The 18,327-nt window shown below is 43.3% G+C and overlaps 1 protein-coding gene across 1 annotated transcript in view; it reads right to left on the bottom strand.

The window, feature by feature from the left end:
• The window catches only part of Rpp30 (ribonuclease P protein subunit Rpp30), a 37,659-nt gene that overhangs the window by 4,733 nt on the left and 14,599 nt on the right, over nucleotides 1-18,327 (bottom strand). The window contains exon 3 of the mRNA XM_067083500.1: nucleotides 7,431-7,547. Coding sequence (XP_066939601.1) covers nucleotides 7,431-7,547 — 117 coding nt within the window. The remainder of the gene's footprint in view (nucleotides 1-7,430; nucleotides 7,548-18,327) is intronic.

Here is an 18,327-nt window from a genome sequence, read left to right as displayed (position 1 = left end):
ATCTCCAAGCTGTAGCAGTAACTTTCATTTTAGACAAGCAAATTACAGTTTGCTCCATTTGTCTTCCTCCTGACTTGGATCTTACTTATAATGATATTCATTTACTGATCAATCAGCTTCCTACTCCTTTTCTCCTCCTTGGTGATTTTAATGCTCACAACCCCATATGGGGTGGGAACACGGCAGATGCCAAGGGTAGGATGTTCGAGGGTATTATGGATGATCATATCACTATACTCAATAATGGAGTCATGACTTACCATAACATCTACTTCAATACTCATTCAGCTATCAATCTGAGCTTTTGCTCGTCTAGTGTTAACACTGATTATGAACAGTCAGTAAATGAATATCCAAATGAGAGTGACCACTTCCCAGTTCATATAAAAACAGTTCAGAATCAGCCCTCTGAGTCACCTCCTAAATGGAAGGTAGATGAAGCAGACTGGAAGAAATTTAGTGAGTCTGTTCTCTTGGACAACAATGTAAAATCATTTCCATCCATCAGAGGCATATAATTACTTTAATAACACCACTCAACAAGGCAATTGCCTCTAATCCGACAACAAAAGGGAAGCCCTCTAGACCAGAGGTTCCTTGGTGGAACAAAACCTGCAGTAGTATGAGAAAGATCACTAGAAAATGCTACAAAAAGTATAAGAAGAGTGGAAATGCCTAGGCCAAAGTTATTTACCAACATGCTGTGGCCAAGCAAAATAAATATTTTAAAAAAGCAAAAAGAGTCATGGATGTCCTACATTACTGGCATTAGCTCAAAAACACCATCAAAATGATTAGGAAGAAAATTAAAAAACTTAATGGCAAGTTTGTCCCTGAGCCTCTGCCTATTTTAAGATAAATGGTGACCTAATCACCCAACCAGAGAGGGTCGCAGAAAAATTAGAACATTTCTCGAGAATATCAAGTAGTGAGAACTATTCTGTAGAATTCCAAGACATTAGAAATGCCCAGATTTCAATTGATTTAAGTAAAAATAATTTTGAACCATATAATGCAAAATTTACACTGCCGGAACTCAAAGATGCCTTGCAGAATACCAAACCATCAGCCCCTGGTGAAGATAAAATACTCTGTGAAATGCTGAAACATCTCCCAGAAAAGTCAAAGAAATTTCTTTTAGATATAATAAATGAAATCTGGGAAACTGGTATTATTTCTAAGAGTTGGAAATTACCATTAATCCTCCCTATGAAGAAACCAAACAAGGATCCTGCTTTACCCGGGAGCTACAGAGCAATAGCTCTCACCAGTTGTGTTTGTAAGCTGATGGAAAAGATGATTAACACCAGACTTGTATGGCACTTAGAAACAAATAAATTGGAGGGTGTTTGTAAGCTGATGGAAAAGATGATTAACACCAGACTTGTATGGCACTTAGAAACAAATAAATTGCTTTCTCCATTCCAGTTTGGCTTTAGAAAACTAGATCTACTTTAGATCCCTTGCTCAGGCTCTAAAACCAAATACAAGAAGGTTTTGCTAAACAGAGCCAAACAATAGGAGTTTTCTTTGATTTGGAAAAGGCATATGACACCACATGGCATTATGGTATTATAAAAAAGTTGTATAAGATGGCCATTAAAGGAAAAATGATCAGATTTCTAAATTCATTTCTATCAGAAAGATATATAAGAGTTGGGAATCATATATCACAACCTTTCTCACAAGAAGAGGGAGTTCCTCAGGGTAGTGTCCTAAGTGTCACCCTCTTTGCTATTGCCATTAATGGAGTATTAGAAAACGCTCTTTATTTGTAGATGATTTGGCTATGCACAGGATATGATGCAGCATCTACTAGCAAGTTCATGTAAAGAGCCATTGATAAAATAAGCAAGTGGGCTAATGAGCAAGGGTTTCGATTTTCTGAATCTAAAACTGTCGCTGTTCGGTTCTGCAGACACCGAACTAAGGAAACCATTCCAACTCTTACCTTAAATGGAATTATTTTACCTTACTCTACCGAAGTAAAATTTTTAGGAATGGTCTTTGACGAAAAGCTCACTTGGAATAATCATATTAACCAGTTAAAAGTGAAAATGAAAAGATCACTAAATATTTTAAAAGTAGTATCTAATTTTAATTGGGGTGCTGATAAGAAATCGTTGTTAAAGCTTTATAATGCAGTATGTTTATCTAAGTTAGACTATGGCTGCCAAGTATACTCATCTGCTTCAAAGACTAAACTTATGGAATTGGACACTGTGCATAGTATGGGGCTAAGGATCTACACTGGAGCTTTTAGAACTTCACCCATTAAAAGTATTTATGTAGACTCCCATCAGCTACCACTGGACTTAAGGAGGCAGGAGCTAGGTATGAGATACACCACGCAACTGAAAAGCTCGAAGGAGAATCTTTCTTTTGAGATCTTAAAAAAGTGTAACTCGAGTCTTTTTGGATCTAGATCTTCAGTACCATTTCATATCAGACAGCTGGGTGAACTGGAGGATGAAAGCATAAAAACGAAAACGCAGAAGATCCTACAAGTTAACCATCCTGCTATCCCTCCATGGTTTATTCCAGCAATAGATATCTGCATTAAAGAGATAAAGAAGAAGGATCGTCCGGAAGAAGTCCAAAACAAGTTTTTGGAGCATGATGAGAGGCATATAAATGACAAGAAAATCTATAGTGACGGATCAAAATCGGAAGATGGAGTAGGATGTGCATTGGTGTGTGAGGGGGAATCATGTATAAAAAAGTTATCAGACTCCTCATCCATATTCACTGCTGAAGCAACAGCCATAGTTGATGCTTTATATCTTGCATCTGATAAGAAATTTAAATCCACAGTAATATATAGTGACTCAAGGAGTGTTTTAGAAGCCCTAAAGAAGTTTAACCCTACCCATACCTTAATTCAAAAGGCTCAGGAATGGCTTTTTTATCTTTCTGTTCACCACAAATCAGTAAAATTTTGTTGGATTCCTGGGCACACTGGTTTAGAAGGGAACAAACTGACTGATAGTAAAGCAAAGGATGCTGCAAGATGTGATTTCTTAACTAATAAGGTGCCATATTTGGATATGCGTCCAGTTATCAGACGATACATTTATACAAAAAGCAGCAGAGATGGACTTCCCCCATTTTATCCACAAATAGGAGTTGTGGAAGTACAAAAACATTAGAAAAATGATTGATTTTTGGAGTTCGGGTTTGAATTGTAATAAAAATTTGAGATCATCCTAACACGACTTAGGATTGGCCATATACGCTTCACTCATAGCTATATATTAGAGGGAGCCAGTGCCCCAATTTGTGCTCACTGTGGTGGTCAGCTATCCGCTGAGCACATGCTGGTGCACTGTCCTAAATTTAATCACCTTAGGGCAAAGTACTTACTAACAGTGAAGACTATTTTAGAAATTTTAAACGATGACATTGAGGTAGATAACCTTACGGGTTATCTGAGAGAATCTGGTTATTTTAATGAGATATGATTTCAGTATATTTATTAAAGATTTTAGTCATATTTATTCTTACACTAAGTATATATTTTGAATATAAAAGTTTAATATATACTTATTTTTTGTTGGGTCTATCTAATATAATTCTTCATTTTTTACGTTCATATTTTAACGCTGAATTTTACTAGTATGTCATCATTCACCTATTAATTATCAGTTATATCATTAATTTATATATTTCACCTTCATTATGGCATTGAATAATCCAGATGGGTTGCAGTGCTAGGTCTTCAAGACCTAAATTTCATAATCAATCAATCAATCAATCTAACCTCAGCAATCTCTGGAGATAACGCCCCCCCTATCTCTTGGTCCCACCCAACCCAATAAATTGCACCAATTGGGCTAAGGAATGTATCAGGGTGACCCTAGATCCTGGATAATGAGGTGGAGTTGATAATTTTGAAACATGCAACTGAGAGGTTGAAGACAGATCACTAAGATTCTTCATACTTGTCTACACTTTGTCCTGAAGGCAGTGGGAGGATGGCACCCAATCATCAACCTAAGACTGCTGAATGAGTTTCTGTAGCAGACCCCTTTCAGGATGGAAACAGAAGCAGTGATGCAATCCATCAGAAAGGGGGCTTAGTTCTTGACCATGCAGGATGCATACTTCTTACAAACCTGACATTGAGGAAGGATGTGTAGTTAGTACTGTATACTATAGTGAAGCAAGATCTTTCAGTTCAATGTTTTGTGTTTTGGCCTGGCTACAAGTTACCAGTCCACCACCAAGACTTGGCTCAGGTGGTGGCCTGGGTACACCAATATGGCAAAAGGCTGTGGAGATACCTATATGACTGGTCAGTTGCAGCCATGTCGGCAGTGGAACATTAAGGGTCTTGGAACTGCTTGCAGTGACCCAAGACTTTCATCAGCAAAGATGTGACAGTCTCCTCTGAGTCACCTTTCCTCACTGAAATAGCAGGTTTCCCACAGCCACTTTTGATGAGGTCCCTGCACTTAGCTGCTGCTCTCCCAGATGCTTACCCTGTCACACACTCAGAAGTCCTTTTGGATCTCCTTTGGTGGCAGGAACTAATCTCAGTCTCAGTATATGGGTCTGGGAAGATACGCCACTGCCCAGACCCATATACTGAGTGCAGTGCTGCTGCATTAGGTCATTTCAAACTGACAAGCAGTACTCCTTCAAGGGACAGACATCTCAATGGCGGTGCCCTTATATTGTCTCATCTCACATGACCTCTCCTTGAAGAGGCAACCAATCCTAGCATGTCTGCAGGTGGGGTTAGGTGAGCAAGCCTACCTGTAACACATGTCACAGTACACACAAGATGCATGTCCCTATCAATGTTATATATGAAAATAAGATAAGTCTAACCTGACAAACCTATGCACCTATGCTCCAGCATCTTGACAATGATGAAGAGCAAAATACATGAAAAAAGGACACTGTTAAGAGTATAATAAAAGGTTCTGAGTGCAGTAAGTCAAAGTAATAATCAGGGATTATAGATGATACAGGCAAAGTTCAATTTGAAATTAAAATAAATACAACATAATTATGACAAAAAGAAGTCACCTCACAACTGATGCTAACAGAGTAAAGTGCCAGTACTTGTACAAAAACATGCCACCAAATGTTTACAAAGACTGTTCATTAACATTTAACTCGAAAGGCCAGTGAAGATACAAGAAAAATATAAAGATTAAAAAACTGAACCACTATTCTGTACAAATATCTAAAGTTGAATGCTGTAACTAAACAGTTTTAAAACTAAAGATAACTAACCTACAGTTGTTAACTAGTTAAAAATACTCCAAAAACCTAAATTACTAATGCAAAATATAATCCAATTGCAAAAGCATGAAAATCTCTTAAAATACTCTGGAACTACTGCCATTATTAACAAAAACAAAGCTTTGTCCTCAGAAAAATACAAAATAATTACTTAAAAGTTGCTAAAGTGGGCCCCCAACTTACATGGGAGTATTTGCATAACTACTGTACATATAAGCAACACCCATCCTCCTGTACTGAACACTGTACATGCTAAAATTCATTTTTATATTATTGTATTTTTACTGCAATACCTAAAATAATGTGTTATACTGCTTTGCTTATGGAATAATGGCACCTCAACTTATTGGATTTGCCCGAATCTGGTAAGTACGCTGGATTACTTGGATGCTGAAAGGAACGAGACTGACGCTTTCCTATCTAAACATGTAAGCATGGGTTCCTTGTTTCTGGGGTAAGTGACCCATCATGCCTCACTCTGTGTACTTCAGTTGGTTATTCAGTGTCAGTTGTCTGCCTCGTAAAGAGTCTGTGCTTCATATCAAAGTGATCTTTAGCATTTTTGCTTTTGCAAGTACTGTATGTATAGCTATTTTATCTTGTGGTAAAATTTCTAAACTACAGTACAGTACACAGTATAGTTACGTAATTCACATGCGGTAAGTAATTTTCTCATAAGAGAGAAAATGTTGTCCTTTGTTTATCTAGTGATCATGAACTCTGAAATTCTTTCATATTTGATAAAATAGTGTAACTGCACTTATGTTATGAACAGTAGTACAGAAAAGGCAATGCAGGCAATACACTACGTACTATAAATCTTAATTATGTGTCTATACAATCTACAGTATGTATGCATCACTGTGATGTATAAAAACACTATGCTTCTCTCACTCTGCCGTTTTTACTGACATATACTTATAGAGTAATGTTGTACTTAATATGTACATATATTTTATAATATGTGTATGCATCACAGTAATAAACTACATGCTTACTGAGTGGTTACTCACCTCTCTTTCTCTTTCAAAAGTCCTTTTTTGTTTTTTATGAAGAATTTTGGGTTATTGATGATAAAAAAAGAAGCAAAATTTTTATGATCTCTTTTGTATAGTGTGAGTTTTGTCTGTTTTTCATATCACATAAGAGTAAGCAGGTAGAACCACTGTAATCAGCTACAGTTCAGCTAGGCTATACTGATTCTTTAATTTAGTCTCCATCAGTTACATAATATTCAATTTAACTAAGGCTGGCATTATTTTACAGCAATTGTATCTATGGTACTCTTTGGTAAGGAGTCACATTTGAGTTTAAAGTTATGGTTTTACAAAAGCTTACTGTAAGGTGGTAATAGTAATAGGTACTCTTAATACTTTTAGGTGTTATGCTGATTTTTTTTTTATAGTAATCGTTACGTTCTGGGTATGTTCAGCGTCCATGGCATTTTTCTAAAATATTTCCCAAGAGTGTGTTCTTAAATTCAGGTGATGTTCTTCAAGCAAGAAGGCAGCACCTAGGAACTGCACCTGCATAGAAAACTACCCACTGAGGCAATGAATTCACTGACTAAACACAACTCTAAAGAGGATGAAATGGAATGGAACTAGAATAGGGTAAGTTGTACGAAAAATGGATCAACTTTTCAACTAACATTTTTGAAATGTAAAACAGACTGAATAGATGCCTACATTTCCAGCTGTTTGCAACACTGACACACAAAAGAATGTGTGGCAGGTGATAGATGGGTATCTTAGGGTTCCAGGTAGTGCATGTATGTACAGAGGGTTACCATTCATCTTCTCTACTTGATGAAAGACATCAGTGAGTCTGGACATTACCAGGAATGTCAACCGTACATCAATGGTGAATGGTGAAACAAAGGTATTAACAATTATGAGTTTGTACTTTGCATAACCACAATCATATCAGACATTATCAGTTCAAAACATTCTTATTGTTTACCCTAAAATTCTGGTACTGAAATGAAATAAAATTCACGAGCAACCAAACAGAATATTGGGAAAAAAGAAAACAAGAAAACAATGGAAAATCTGAGTAAAAATATTAATTGATGTATGAGATACATGTGCCTGGAAGATATCATTTCTGTGAACAAAATTCTACAAGTAAGGGATACAAATTCAATACGGGTTTGTTAATAAAACCACTTTGCTTACCTCCAAATAGATGTCCCTTTCAACTGCAGATTTAAGTAAACTTCGAGACACCCGAAATGAACTGCCATCTGGACTAAGTGAAATAATATCAACATCAACTACTTTGTTGAATATTATCTGAAAAAAATAAAAAATATTAAACATGGAGAGAGTGAAACTAAAACAAATTCTCGGAGCAAAACTCACAAAATAATTTTACTTTCTCCCTGAACTAAAAGTTGACCCATCTAAGATACCTTAAACCTATCTGATGAACACAAAAATGACATTTTTATGACAAAATAAAGTTTTATATATACTTGCCAAGTAATTACATAGGAGCTTCCTACTTACGGCAGCCTAAAAATTCAAAATTAACGGTAGCGCTAGCATTTGGTCACTATCGGGGACTGTGAGTAACAACTAGGCAGAAAGCTTCAATTTCAGGACGACATCTAAATTCCAAGAGATCGCATTGATTTTGGTCGCTTGATGGAATAAAAAAAACTTAATGAGATCAAATAGGTCCTGATTAGAGGACATATCTAATCCTCTATGTTTAAACACAGAACTAAGCATAGATCTGTATCCTTTGATAGTCAAGGTAGAGTTTCTTGGATGTCTTCAGATATAGTAAGAAATCGGTTACTTGAGTGACAGAGGTCTCAGAAGAAGAGACGTTATGGCATCTGCACCATCCTCTGAAGACTGCCCACTTTGTTTGGTAGAGTTTGTTGGAAGAAGGTCGTCTGCATTTCGCAATAGCTTCTGCCGCTCGTTTCAAAAACCCTTTCGCTCTGATGAGACGCTCGACATTCTGTAACCTGTCAGGCCAGAGTGGACAATCCCTGATGGAATCTGAGGAAGTGGGGCTGTTTGAGCAGCGACCGCTTTTGCGGCAGGAGCCTCGGGAAGTCTACTAGTAGTCGTATCAAGTCCAGAAACCATTCTTTCCTTGGCCAAAAGGGGGTTACTAGAGTCATTGAGACATCACTGTCCAATCTAGGAGCATAGCATCCATCTTCAAGCTAAAGGATCTGGGATTAGGGAACAGAAGAGAAGAAGTCTGTGATTCTTTGAAGTAGTGAACAGGTCTATGGATGGTGTGCCCCACAACCTTCATAGGTCGTTGCAAACCAAAGGATCCAGTATCCATTCTGTTGGAAGGACTTGTTTGAGTCAACTCAGACTCTGTCTGCCAGAACATTCATCTTTCCTTAGATGAACTGAGACAGCAATGACACCTGGTTCTGATCTGCCCAGAGCAGAAGTTCTCTCACCACCTCATAAAGAGAGAACGAGTGGGTCACCCCTTGTTTTCTGATGTAAGAAAACGGTGTCGTACTGTCTGCATGAATCGTTACTGTCTTGTCACGCACCAGGGACTTGAATGACTGGAGACCCAGATGAATGGCCTTCAGTTCCTTTATGTTAATATGGGAACTCTTCAACATTTCCAACCATATTCCCGACACTTCGTGATTCCCTAGATGAGCTCCCCAGCCTAGATCAAACGCTTCGGAGTAAAAGTCTAGGTCGGGGCTTGCTGGAAGGAGGGACTTCCCTTTGAAAAGTCTGTCTTCGTACGACCACCACTGAAGATCCTGTTTGATCTCCAATGTGATCGGAAAAACAATGGAGTCCTCTTGTGTTTTCCTGCTCCAGTTCGCCATTAGATAGAATTGGAGCAGCCTCATGTGAAGTCTGCCCAGTTTTACAAACTTCTTGACTGAGGCTAATGTTCCTAAGAGGCTCATCCATTGAGCCACTGAGCATGATTGAAGAGAAAGGAACTCTCTGACGGATTGAAGGCACGAGGCAACTCTTGTGGAGTAGAGAAAAGCCCAAAAACTCAGAGACCAGAATCATTCCCAAATAGAGAATCCGTTGAGTTGGAGTTGTCTGCGACTTCTGGGTGTTTATCAAAATGCCTAACTCCATTGTTAGGCAGAGAGCTTTCGTTAAGGCCTTTGCGCATTTCTGTCTCGAAGGAGACCTGAGCAGCCAGTCGTCCAGGTAGCTGGAGATGTTTATTCCGAGAAGGTGAAGCCATTTGGAAAAGTGGGAAAGGATCTGAGTAAAAACTTGTGGGGCCATGGACAGGCCAAAGCACAAAGCCCGAAATTGGAGAACTTTCCCTTGGAACACGAATTTCAGAAATTGTCTGAAATCCCGATGTATTGGAACATGAAAGTAAGCATCCTGCATGTCCAGGGTGACCATCCAGTCCCCCTGATGGATGGCCGACATGACCGGCTGATTTGTCTCCATGTGAAATTTCATCTTCATGACAAACTGATTTAGGGCATTAACATCCAGAACAGGCCTCCAGCCACCCAATGTTTTGGGGACTGCGAAGAGTCTGCTGTAAAACCCTTCTGACTCTTGGTCCTCAACAAACTCCACCACCCCCTTGCGTAGAAGGGATTCTACTTCTCATGAAAGGGCCACAAATTTCTTGGAGTCTGCCAAGTATGCTGTTAATACGATTGGCGATTTGGCCAAAGGAGGGTTCTTCTTGCATGGAATGGCATAACCTTCTTTCAATACCTTGACCACCCAAGATTCTGCACCTCTTTGACTTCATTCTCTCCGAAAGCGGCACAGTTTGGCTCCTACCGGAGCACGAAGGACTAGATTTTCACTTTTTGGTTGCTGGTTTGAAGTTCGATTTCTTAATCAATCTTGAGGGAGGCCACAGATTCGAGCGAGGTCTGGATTAGATCTTTTGTCTTCCCCCACGAAAGGGCTGGGATTGGATGGGAAAGAACGACCTCGTAGTCACAGCTGGAAGGTCTCTGGGACATTTGGTGGATTGTGCCAGTAGATCATTTGTACACTTCTTCTGAAGCACTAAGTCTTGAGGGAACAAATGAGCTTTGCCTATGGGAGAGAACAGAGCCAACTTCTGAGTAGTGGTCACCCCTTTGGTGGCGAACAAACACCACAAATCTCTCTCCTTCCGCACACACATTGAAAAGAGAGAGGCAAGTTCTGCTGAACTGTCCTTTAGAGCCTTATCGGCACACAACAGTACTCTCAACCAGTCTGTCACGAAATCCTAGGCCAGTGAAGGGCAATCCTCGACTTTCCTGGCCAACGTGCCTGTAGTCCAGTTGCGGAAACTATTCACCTCTAAAATCTTAAATAAGTTCCTGGTCAGATGGTCTAGCTTGGGGAAGGAGAACATTACTTTCACTGCCGAAAAGGCTGACCGACATGTTGCATCTACTAGGCCAGAGAAGTCCCCCTGGGAGGAGGAATAAACTCCCAGAAAAGGAGCTTTTCCAGTTTCATAAAAGTGGTAGCTTCTCTTGACCAACTTGCAAGGCAGAAAAGCAAAAGTTGCTTTGACCCGAACCCTCTTTGAGGCCAGCCAAAAGTCTATTTCTCGAAGCACCTTCTTCGCCGACAGAGAGAGCACTAATTTCGGCAGTTTCGCACTATCTGAGGGAAGTTTCCTCATCAGGAAAGTCGAAGCAGGAGATACCGGAGCAGCAGGAGTGAAGAAATCTGGGAAATTGTTGAGAAAATATTTTAATAAGGCAGAGTAGGATGACGAAGAGGAAGAATCCTGTCCTACGTCTTTATCATCGGAAGAGACTGGCAACAAGGCCGTGTCTTTTGACTTGGCAACAGCTTGGTTCTTTTTCAAGAATGACATTAGATCATCTAGGCTAATTGTCGTCCAATAGGAGCAAACAACAAGTCCTCGAGTCGAAAAATGCGCCTGAGGCGCAACCGGTGCCGAGTTGAATTGTGGTGTCGACTGATGCACTGATGTCGGTGTCAAGCAATCAGTCGAATGAGATCGTAACACATTCAGGAGATGAAGGACATTCCGGGGCAAGACAGGATCTTGACATAGAAGAAGGGCAACTAATAGGTTCTTCCAAATGTTTGGCAGTCAAGACCAGGCGATCAAAATAAGAGATGGACTTCGGACTGTCCCAGGCTGATGGAGTCGGATGTGCAGAAGTGGAAGGAGGCACCGCGAAACTGCAGGAGGACTTAGGACTAAAGCCTCCTTGTATTTCTTAACAGGAGGAGGGGAGCTGTCCGCCACAGCAGAGTCTCTTCAAAGGTCAAGAGACAGAAAGTCTACACTTCTGACATCTCGCATCTGGCAAGGAGCCTTCCCAGTCGAACGACAAATGATGAGCACTGAAAGAGACCCCTTTCCAATGGCGCTCTGTTGTAGCCTGGGACCAGGCAACTGGGTCGACGGAGGGGGCAACTGTCCGTGGGTAAATTCCCCTGGCCTCCTTGGACCTCCAGTATGTCTTCTTCCTGGTGCGTGGGAGTGGGACAGGGACCTTCATCTAGGAGCACCAGTTGGACAGGCAGCCACCTCCACAACACTTTGCACTGTACTAACATTTCAGACACTGCTTTTTCCATGAAGGTTCTAAAAGAAGAACGCAACTCCATCACTGTGTTTGGTAAAAACTTGAACTTTTTATCGAACTTTGATTCGAGGCTGGCAATGGTGTCACAATCAGGAGCACAGGAGCCTGGAACAGGAGTACATGGAATAGGAGTAGAAGGGCTAAGGATAGGAGATGATACATGGATTTTAGGAGAAGAGACAGAATTATCTTCTACAAGATCTGCTACTTCTGCAGGATCTAAGCTGGCTCTATTTCCAGCCCTAATAGCCACCTTTCTCTTCCTGTTTTTATCCATTTTGTCTTGATGAGACCTAAAAATTTCCATTGTTTATCGTCCCAATCTCTACATTCTAAACAAGTAGTTTCCAAATCGCAAATTTGCCCTCTATACTTCACACACTTTGTAAGAGAGTCATAACAAGACTTAGCTAACCTAGTCTTGCACCCTTCAATGTAAAACCTAACACTCGAAGAGCCAAAGTAAGACATCCTAAATTTAATTAAATAAGTCAACCAAGGTTAACCAAGAAGATAATAGTCGGTGGCTAGTACGAAAACAGAGTATCAGGAGGTCCCCAGGTTACGACAGGCCTGGCTTACAACGCTGCGAGGTTACAACGCTTTTCAAATACATTCATCAGAAATTATTTCCTAGTTTACGATACATGTTCTGGTGTTATGACGCCGATCCGACGGAAGGAATATGGCAACAAAACGGCAGAATAATAAAAATTTGGAGGTTTTTTGATGAGAAACTATAAAAATGCAGTTTACATCGTTTTCAATACACCCAAAGCACTAAAAGTAATGTTTTCTTAGGATTTTTGATAATTTTTGACAATCGTATTTTGGATGGTTTTCCAGAGTCTTGGTGAAGTATCATGTCGTAAGCTGAAAACTGTCATAAACATGACAGTTTTCAGCTTACGACGTGATACTTCACCAAGACTCTGGAAAACCATCCAAAATACGATGAAGTAGGCCGCCAAAAAACCACCAATATTACTCAGGAGCCGACAAAGAACGAATTGAAGCTTTCTGCCTAGCTGTTCCTCACAGTCCCCGATAGTGGGCGGGGCACGTACCTACACCGGGACAAATGCTAGTGCTACCGCGAATTTTGAATTTTTAGGCTGCTGTGATAGGAAGCTCATAGCTATGTAATTACTTGGTAAGCCACTTATATAAAAATACAGTTTGTTCATGAAACTTACCTGTCAGATATATATATAGCTGTATTCTCTGTTAGTCCGACAGAATTTCAAAACTTACGACACACGCAGTGGGAGATCAGGTGGTTAGTACCCATTCCCGCCGCTGGGAGGCGGGTATCAGGAACCATTCCCATTTTCTATTCAGATTTTCTCTGTCGCGGTACTGTCAACACTTGTTTTCAGTACCTCCGTCTTGGATTTCGGATAAAACTTGGTTGTCACTTGAGTATTTGTTTGATTTTGGTTTTTGACTTGGACTTGTGGCTAGGCATACGCTATTGTGGATTGTTTTGGATTTGGCTTTGTTTTTCCTGGGAGTAAGATGTCTGAATCTAGTTCTTCTAGTTATCGAGTTTGCCGTGTGCAAGATTGTAAGGTGAGGCTACCGAAAATTTCGGTAGATCCTCACACTGTATGCTCGGGTTGTAGAGGACATGTTTGTTTGTTGAATGACCGATGCAAGGAGTGTGAATCTTTGTCTGATGCTAGTTGGAGGACTTATGATTCTTATGTGAGAAAGCTAGAGCGAGATAGGCTCAGGAGGTCTTCCTCCAGAAGTGGTAGGAGTCAGGGTAGTGTGCTTTCACCTGTTAACCCTCCTGTAGACGTAGCTCTTCCTAACCCTGTGGTGTTGCCCCTAACCCTGGGGTTGTGTCTGCGGATGGTGATGCCCTGGCGATTATTATGTCTTCCATTCGTACCTTGGAAGCTAATATGCTCGCTCTTCAAAGTGCTGTGAAGTGCAGTGATAGTGTCCGTCCCCCTAGTGTTGTGGAGGGGGCGTCAGATCGGCCGTATAACGCCTCTGGGTCTGACCTCTGTCGGACTCCCAGGACTCAGGGAGTGGGCAAGTCGAAGCCGCAAGAGGGTTACGCGGACCCCCACCGATCTGGCGTCCCTTCGGCATGTCCTGATGACGCTTCCCAGGCTGCCAAGGATCGTGCACGGGCACGAATCCTTAAGATTGCTTCTCTTCCCCGATTCCTCCTCCCGCGCCGGGAATGGAAATCTCGGGATTCTCGCCCTTTGAAGAGAAGCTTCAAAGAAGGGGACGCTTCACGTCCCTTTTCTCGTGACGCTCTTCGCTCATCTCCGGAGGATTTTGACGCCATCCCACCGCAGAAGAGGACCAGGGCGTCATCGGACGATGACGCTTTTGAGCGCTCCGCTCGCTCCAGAAAGAAGGCTGTTGCTTCCCTGTGAGAAGCAAGAAGGCGTCCCCTCGCCCCTCTTCTTCTCATAGGATCAGTCCTTCTCCTGAGGTAGAAACTTCTCCTACTAAATAAGCTGCTCCTAGGCATGCAGGAGCAATTGGCTTCTTTAATGGCCCAGAAGGAGACCGATGCGTGTCGTCGCCGGAAGGATTCCCGCCTGCCGATCAAGAGGTCTAAACCTTCCCCTTCTCCTTCTCCTCGTTCGTCGTCGTCTCATGCTTCGCGCCCGCTAGAAGTCCTGTTGCTCAGCGTTTTACTGGTCTTGGCAGGGATCGCAATTTCCCGCTTTCTGATACGCTTCACGCTGCCAGGCTTGTCGCCCCTCGTTACGACGACCCTCTTGTTTCTCGTCATGACGCTTCTCATGCTGCTAAGCGTGACGCTTCTCATGCTGCTAAGCGTGACGCTTCTCATGCTGCTCGGCAGGACGCTTCCCTTGCTGCTCGACATGACGCCTCCCTTGCTGCTCGTCATGACGCCTCCCTGGCTGCTCGTCAGGACGCCTCCCTTGCAGTTCGTCAAGACGCCTCCCTTGCTGCTCGGCACGACGCCTTTCTTGCTGCGAGGCATGACGCCTCCCTCGCTGCTCGCTCTCACCAGGACTCTCGTCGGATCGTTCGTCAAGAAGCTCGTCGGGATTCTCGTCAGGACGCTCGTCGAGACTCTCATTTTGATTCTTCTGCTCGTGACTTTCGTGACTCCTCTCGGACTTCTTCCAAGCAGAAGTCCCTTTTGCATGTTGGTCTGCAAGGACTTCGTCCTTCGGTTCTTCTCCTGCCCCTTCCGTTGCTCCTGTGGAAGAAGGAGAGCTTTCTTGGCGCCGGATCCTGCAGTTGAGGATCAGTCCTCTTCTTCTTCAGCTTCTGCAGACTACCAAGTCTTAACTAGGCTGCTGAAAGACTTGTTTGGGGACAAGTTTCAACCCTCTGCTCCTCGCCCTCCCCCCTCGCAGCTAACCTCGTCTAAGTCACAAAAGTCTTCTGGTTTTGTGAAGATGGCTACGTCTCTCTCTACGAAGAGGGCCTTTAGCAAGGTTCAAGAGTGGATGGACTCCAGGAAGGCTCAGTGCAAGACTTCTTTCGCCCTACCTCCATCAAGATTGAGTGGAAAAGCAGGAATTTGGTACGAGACAGGAGAGGAGGTTGGTTGGAGAGTTCCTTCCTCTTCCCAAGGGGATTTTGCCAGCCTTGTGGACGCTCCCAGAAGGTCTCTCCTTTCTTCAGCAAAGGTGTCCTGGTCTTTATCTGAGATTGATCACCATCTGAAAGGCCTTTTCAGGTCCTTAGAAGTTTTTAACTTTTTGGACTGGTGCCTGGGAGTCTTGGACTTGCAGGCTCGTAGCCCTGACTCCATTAGCCTGGGAGACTTGTTTAGTGTCCTATCCTGTATGGACAAGGCGGTTAGGGATGGCTCCGAAGAACTGGCTGCCCATTTCTGTGCGGGGCTTTTAAAGAAGAGAGCCATTTACTGCAACTTCACGGCGAAGTCGGTCTCTCCTACTCAGAAGGCAGAATTGTTGTTCGCTCCGCTTTCTAGCCATCTTTTTCCCCAACCCTTAGTCAAGGATATGGCCTCCACATTGCAAGAGAAGGCTACTCAGGACCTCCTGGCCCAGTCTTCTAGACGTCCTGCAGCCCCTTCGACTTCTTCCCTTGGACAGACTTCCAAGATTCAGAAGCCCTTTCGTGGAAGACCTTCCTCTAGATCGTCCTTTCGAGGCAGAGGTCCCTCAAGAGGTAGAGCCCTTCTAAGACCAGGGGCAAGAAATGACTCCGTGAGACCTTCAGACACCGGTAGGAGCCAGGCTCCTTTCTTTTGCAAAAGCCTGGAGAGAGAGGGACGGACAGCTGGTCCCTCAAGTCATCGAAAAGGGATACAAGATCCCATTCCTCGTATTGCCTCCATTGAGTACGATTCCCATAGATCTGTCGCCATCCTATCATCAGGAGAAACAACAAATTCTCTTCAACCTGCTCGATCAAATGCTCGAGAAGAGAGCTGTGGAGCAAGTCTCGGATTTACAATCCCGGGCTTTTACAACAGGCTGTTTCTGGTTCCGAAGCAGTCAGGGGTTGGAGACCAGTTCTGGACGTCAGCAAGTTGAACCATTTCGTTCTGAAGGAAAAGTTCGTAATGGAGACGTCCCAGTTGGTCATGGGAGCCCTAAGACCAGGCGACTGGATGGTTTCTCTCGATCTCCAGGACGCCTATTTTCACGTCCCTATACATCCTCTATCGAGGAAATACCTGAGATTTGTCCTGCGGGGACAGGTATTCCAGTTCAGGGCCCTTTGCTTCGGGCTCAGCACAGCTCCTATGGTTTTCACGATCTTGATGAGGAATGTTGCGAGATGGCTTCGCCTTGGAGGAATAAGAATCTCCCTTTATTTGGACGATTGGCTCATTCGAGCCTCGTCAATGACAAGGTGTCTGGAGGATCTCCACACGACTTTGACCTTGACGAGTCCCTGGGACTTCTGGTGAATTTCGAAAAGTCCCATCTGACCCGACTCAGTCCATCGTTTATCTGGGGATTCAGATGGATTCAGTGGCTTTTCGAGCATTTCCGTCTCAAGAAAGACAACTTCAGTGTTTAGAAAAAGTTTCAGCCTTCCTGAGGAAAGAAACATGCTCGGTGAGGGAATGGATGAGTCTGCTGGGGACCATTTCATCACTGGAGAAGTTTGTTTCCTGGGGAGACTGCACCTCAGACCGCTTCAATTCTTCCTTGCAGAGAACTGGCACGACAAGGAGAATCTGGAAGCTTCTCTGAGTATCTCGCCAAAGGTAAAGAATCACCTTCGGTGGTGGCTCGATCCATCGAAGTTGGCAGAAGGCCTTTCTCTTCAACTTCAGAACCCCGACCTAGTGTTGTTTTCCGACGCGTCCATTTCGGGGTGGGGAGCAACACTGGGGAGGGAAGAAGTGTCGGGCACCTGGAGAGGGGAACAGGTGTCCTGGCACATAAACCTCAAAGAATTGGGGGCGATTCAGTTGGCCCTTCTTTTCTTCGAGGAGCGAGTCTCGAACCGAGTTGTCCAGATCAACTCGGACAACACCACGGCCCTTTCATACCTCAAGAAACGGGGGAACTCACTCTCGGTCCCTGTTCGCCTTAGCAAAGGACATTCTTCTGTGGGCACAGGCCCGAAATATTACGATCCTCACGAGGTTTGTTGCAGGCGTAGAGAACGTCCGTGCGGATCTTCTAAGTCGGCAGCGACAACTGCTCCCGACCGAATGGATCCTACACCAAGAGGTGTGTCAAGGACTGTGGAAGCTTTGGGGACGTCCCTTGGTAGATCTCTTCGCAACCTCCAAGACGAAGAGACTTCCTCTTTACTGCTCCCCTGTTCTCGACCCAGGAGCTCTCTCAGTGGACGCTCTTCTTTGGGATTGGTCGGGGATGGACGTGTATGCCTTTCCTCCGTACAAAATCATCGGAGAAGTCATCAGAAAGTTTGCGTCGTCGGAAGGGACGAGGATGACGTTGATCGCCCCATTTTGGCCTTCGAGGGAATGGTTCACAGAGGTCATGTCCTTCCTAGTAGACTTTCCGAGATTTCTGCCCATGAGAGTCGATCTACTCAGACAACCCCACTTCGAGAGGTACCACAAAAACCTCCCCGCTCTGTGTCTGACTGCATTCAGACTATCGAGAAGCTGGCCAGAGCGAGAGGTTTTTCTAGACCAGTGGCGAAAGCTATTGCCAGAGCGAGAAGACTCTCTTCCAGCAATTTGTACCAATCGAAGTGGACCGTCTTTAGGAGATGGTGTAGAAAGAAGGGCATTTCCTCCACCACGACCTCTGTGAGCCAGATAGCAGACTTCCTCTTATTTCTGAGGAGTGATGTGAAAATTGCAGTCTCGACTATAAAGGGGTATAGAAGCATGCTATCATCTGTTTTTAGGCATAGAGACTTGGATCTGTCTAACAACAGAGACCTTCACGATCTCTTCAGATCCTTCGAAACCTCGAAGGTGCCTCGGCTAAGGACTCCTTCTTGGAATTTGGATGTTGTGCTTCGGTTCCTAATGTCCAGTTCGTTTGAGCCTCTTCGTTCTGCGTCATTGAGGAACATTACTAGGAAGACTATTT

Source organism: Macrobrachium rosenbergii, chromosome 40 (assembly GCF_040412425.1).
Source record: "Macrobrachium rosenbergii isolate ZJJX-2024 chromosome 40, ASM4041242v1, whole genome shotgun sequence".
In the NCBI taxonomy this organism is placed as follows: domain Eukaryota; kingdom Metazoa; phylum Arthropoda; class Malacostraca; order Decapoda; family Palaemonidae; genus Macrobrachium; species Macrobrachium rosenbergii.
This window is presented reverse-complemented; position numbering and strand designations above follow the sequence as displayed.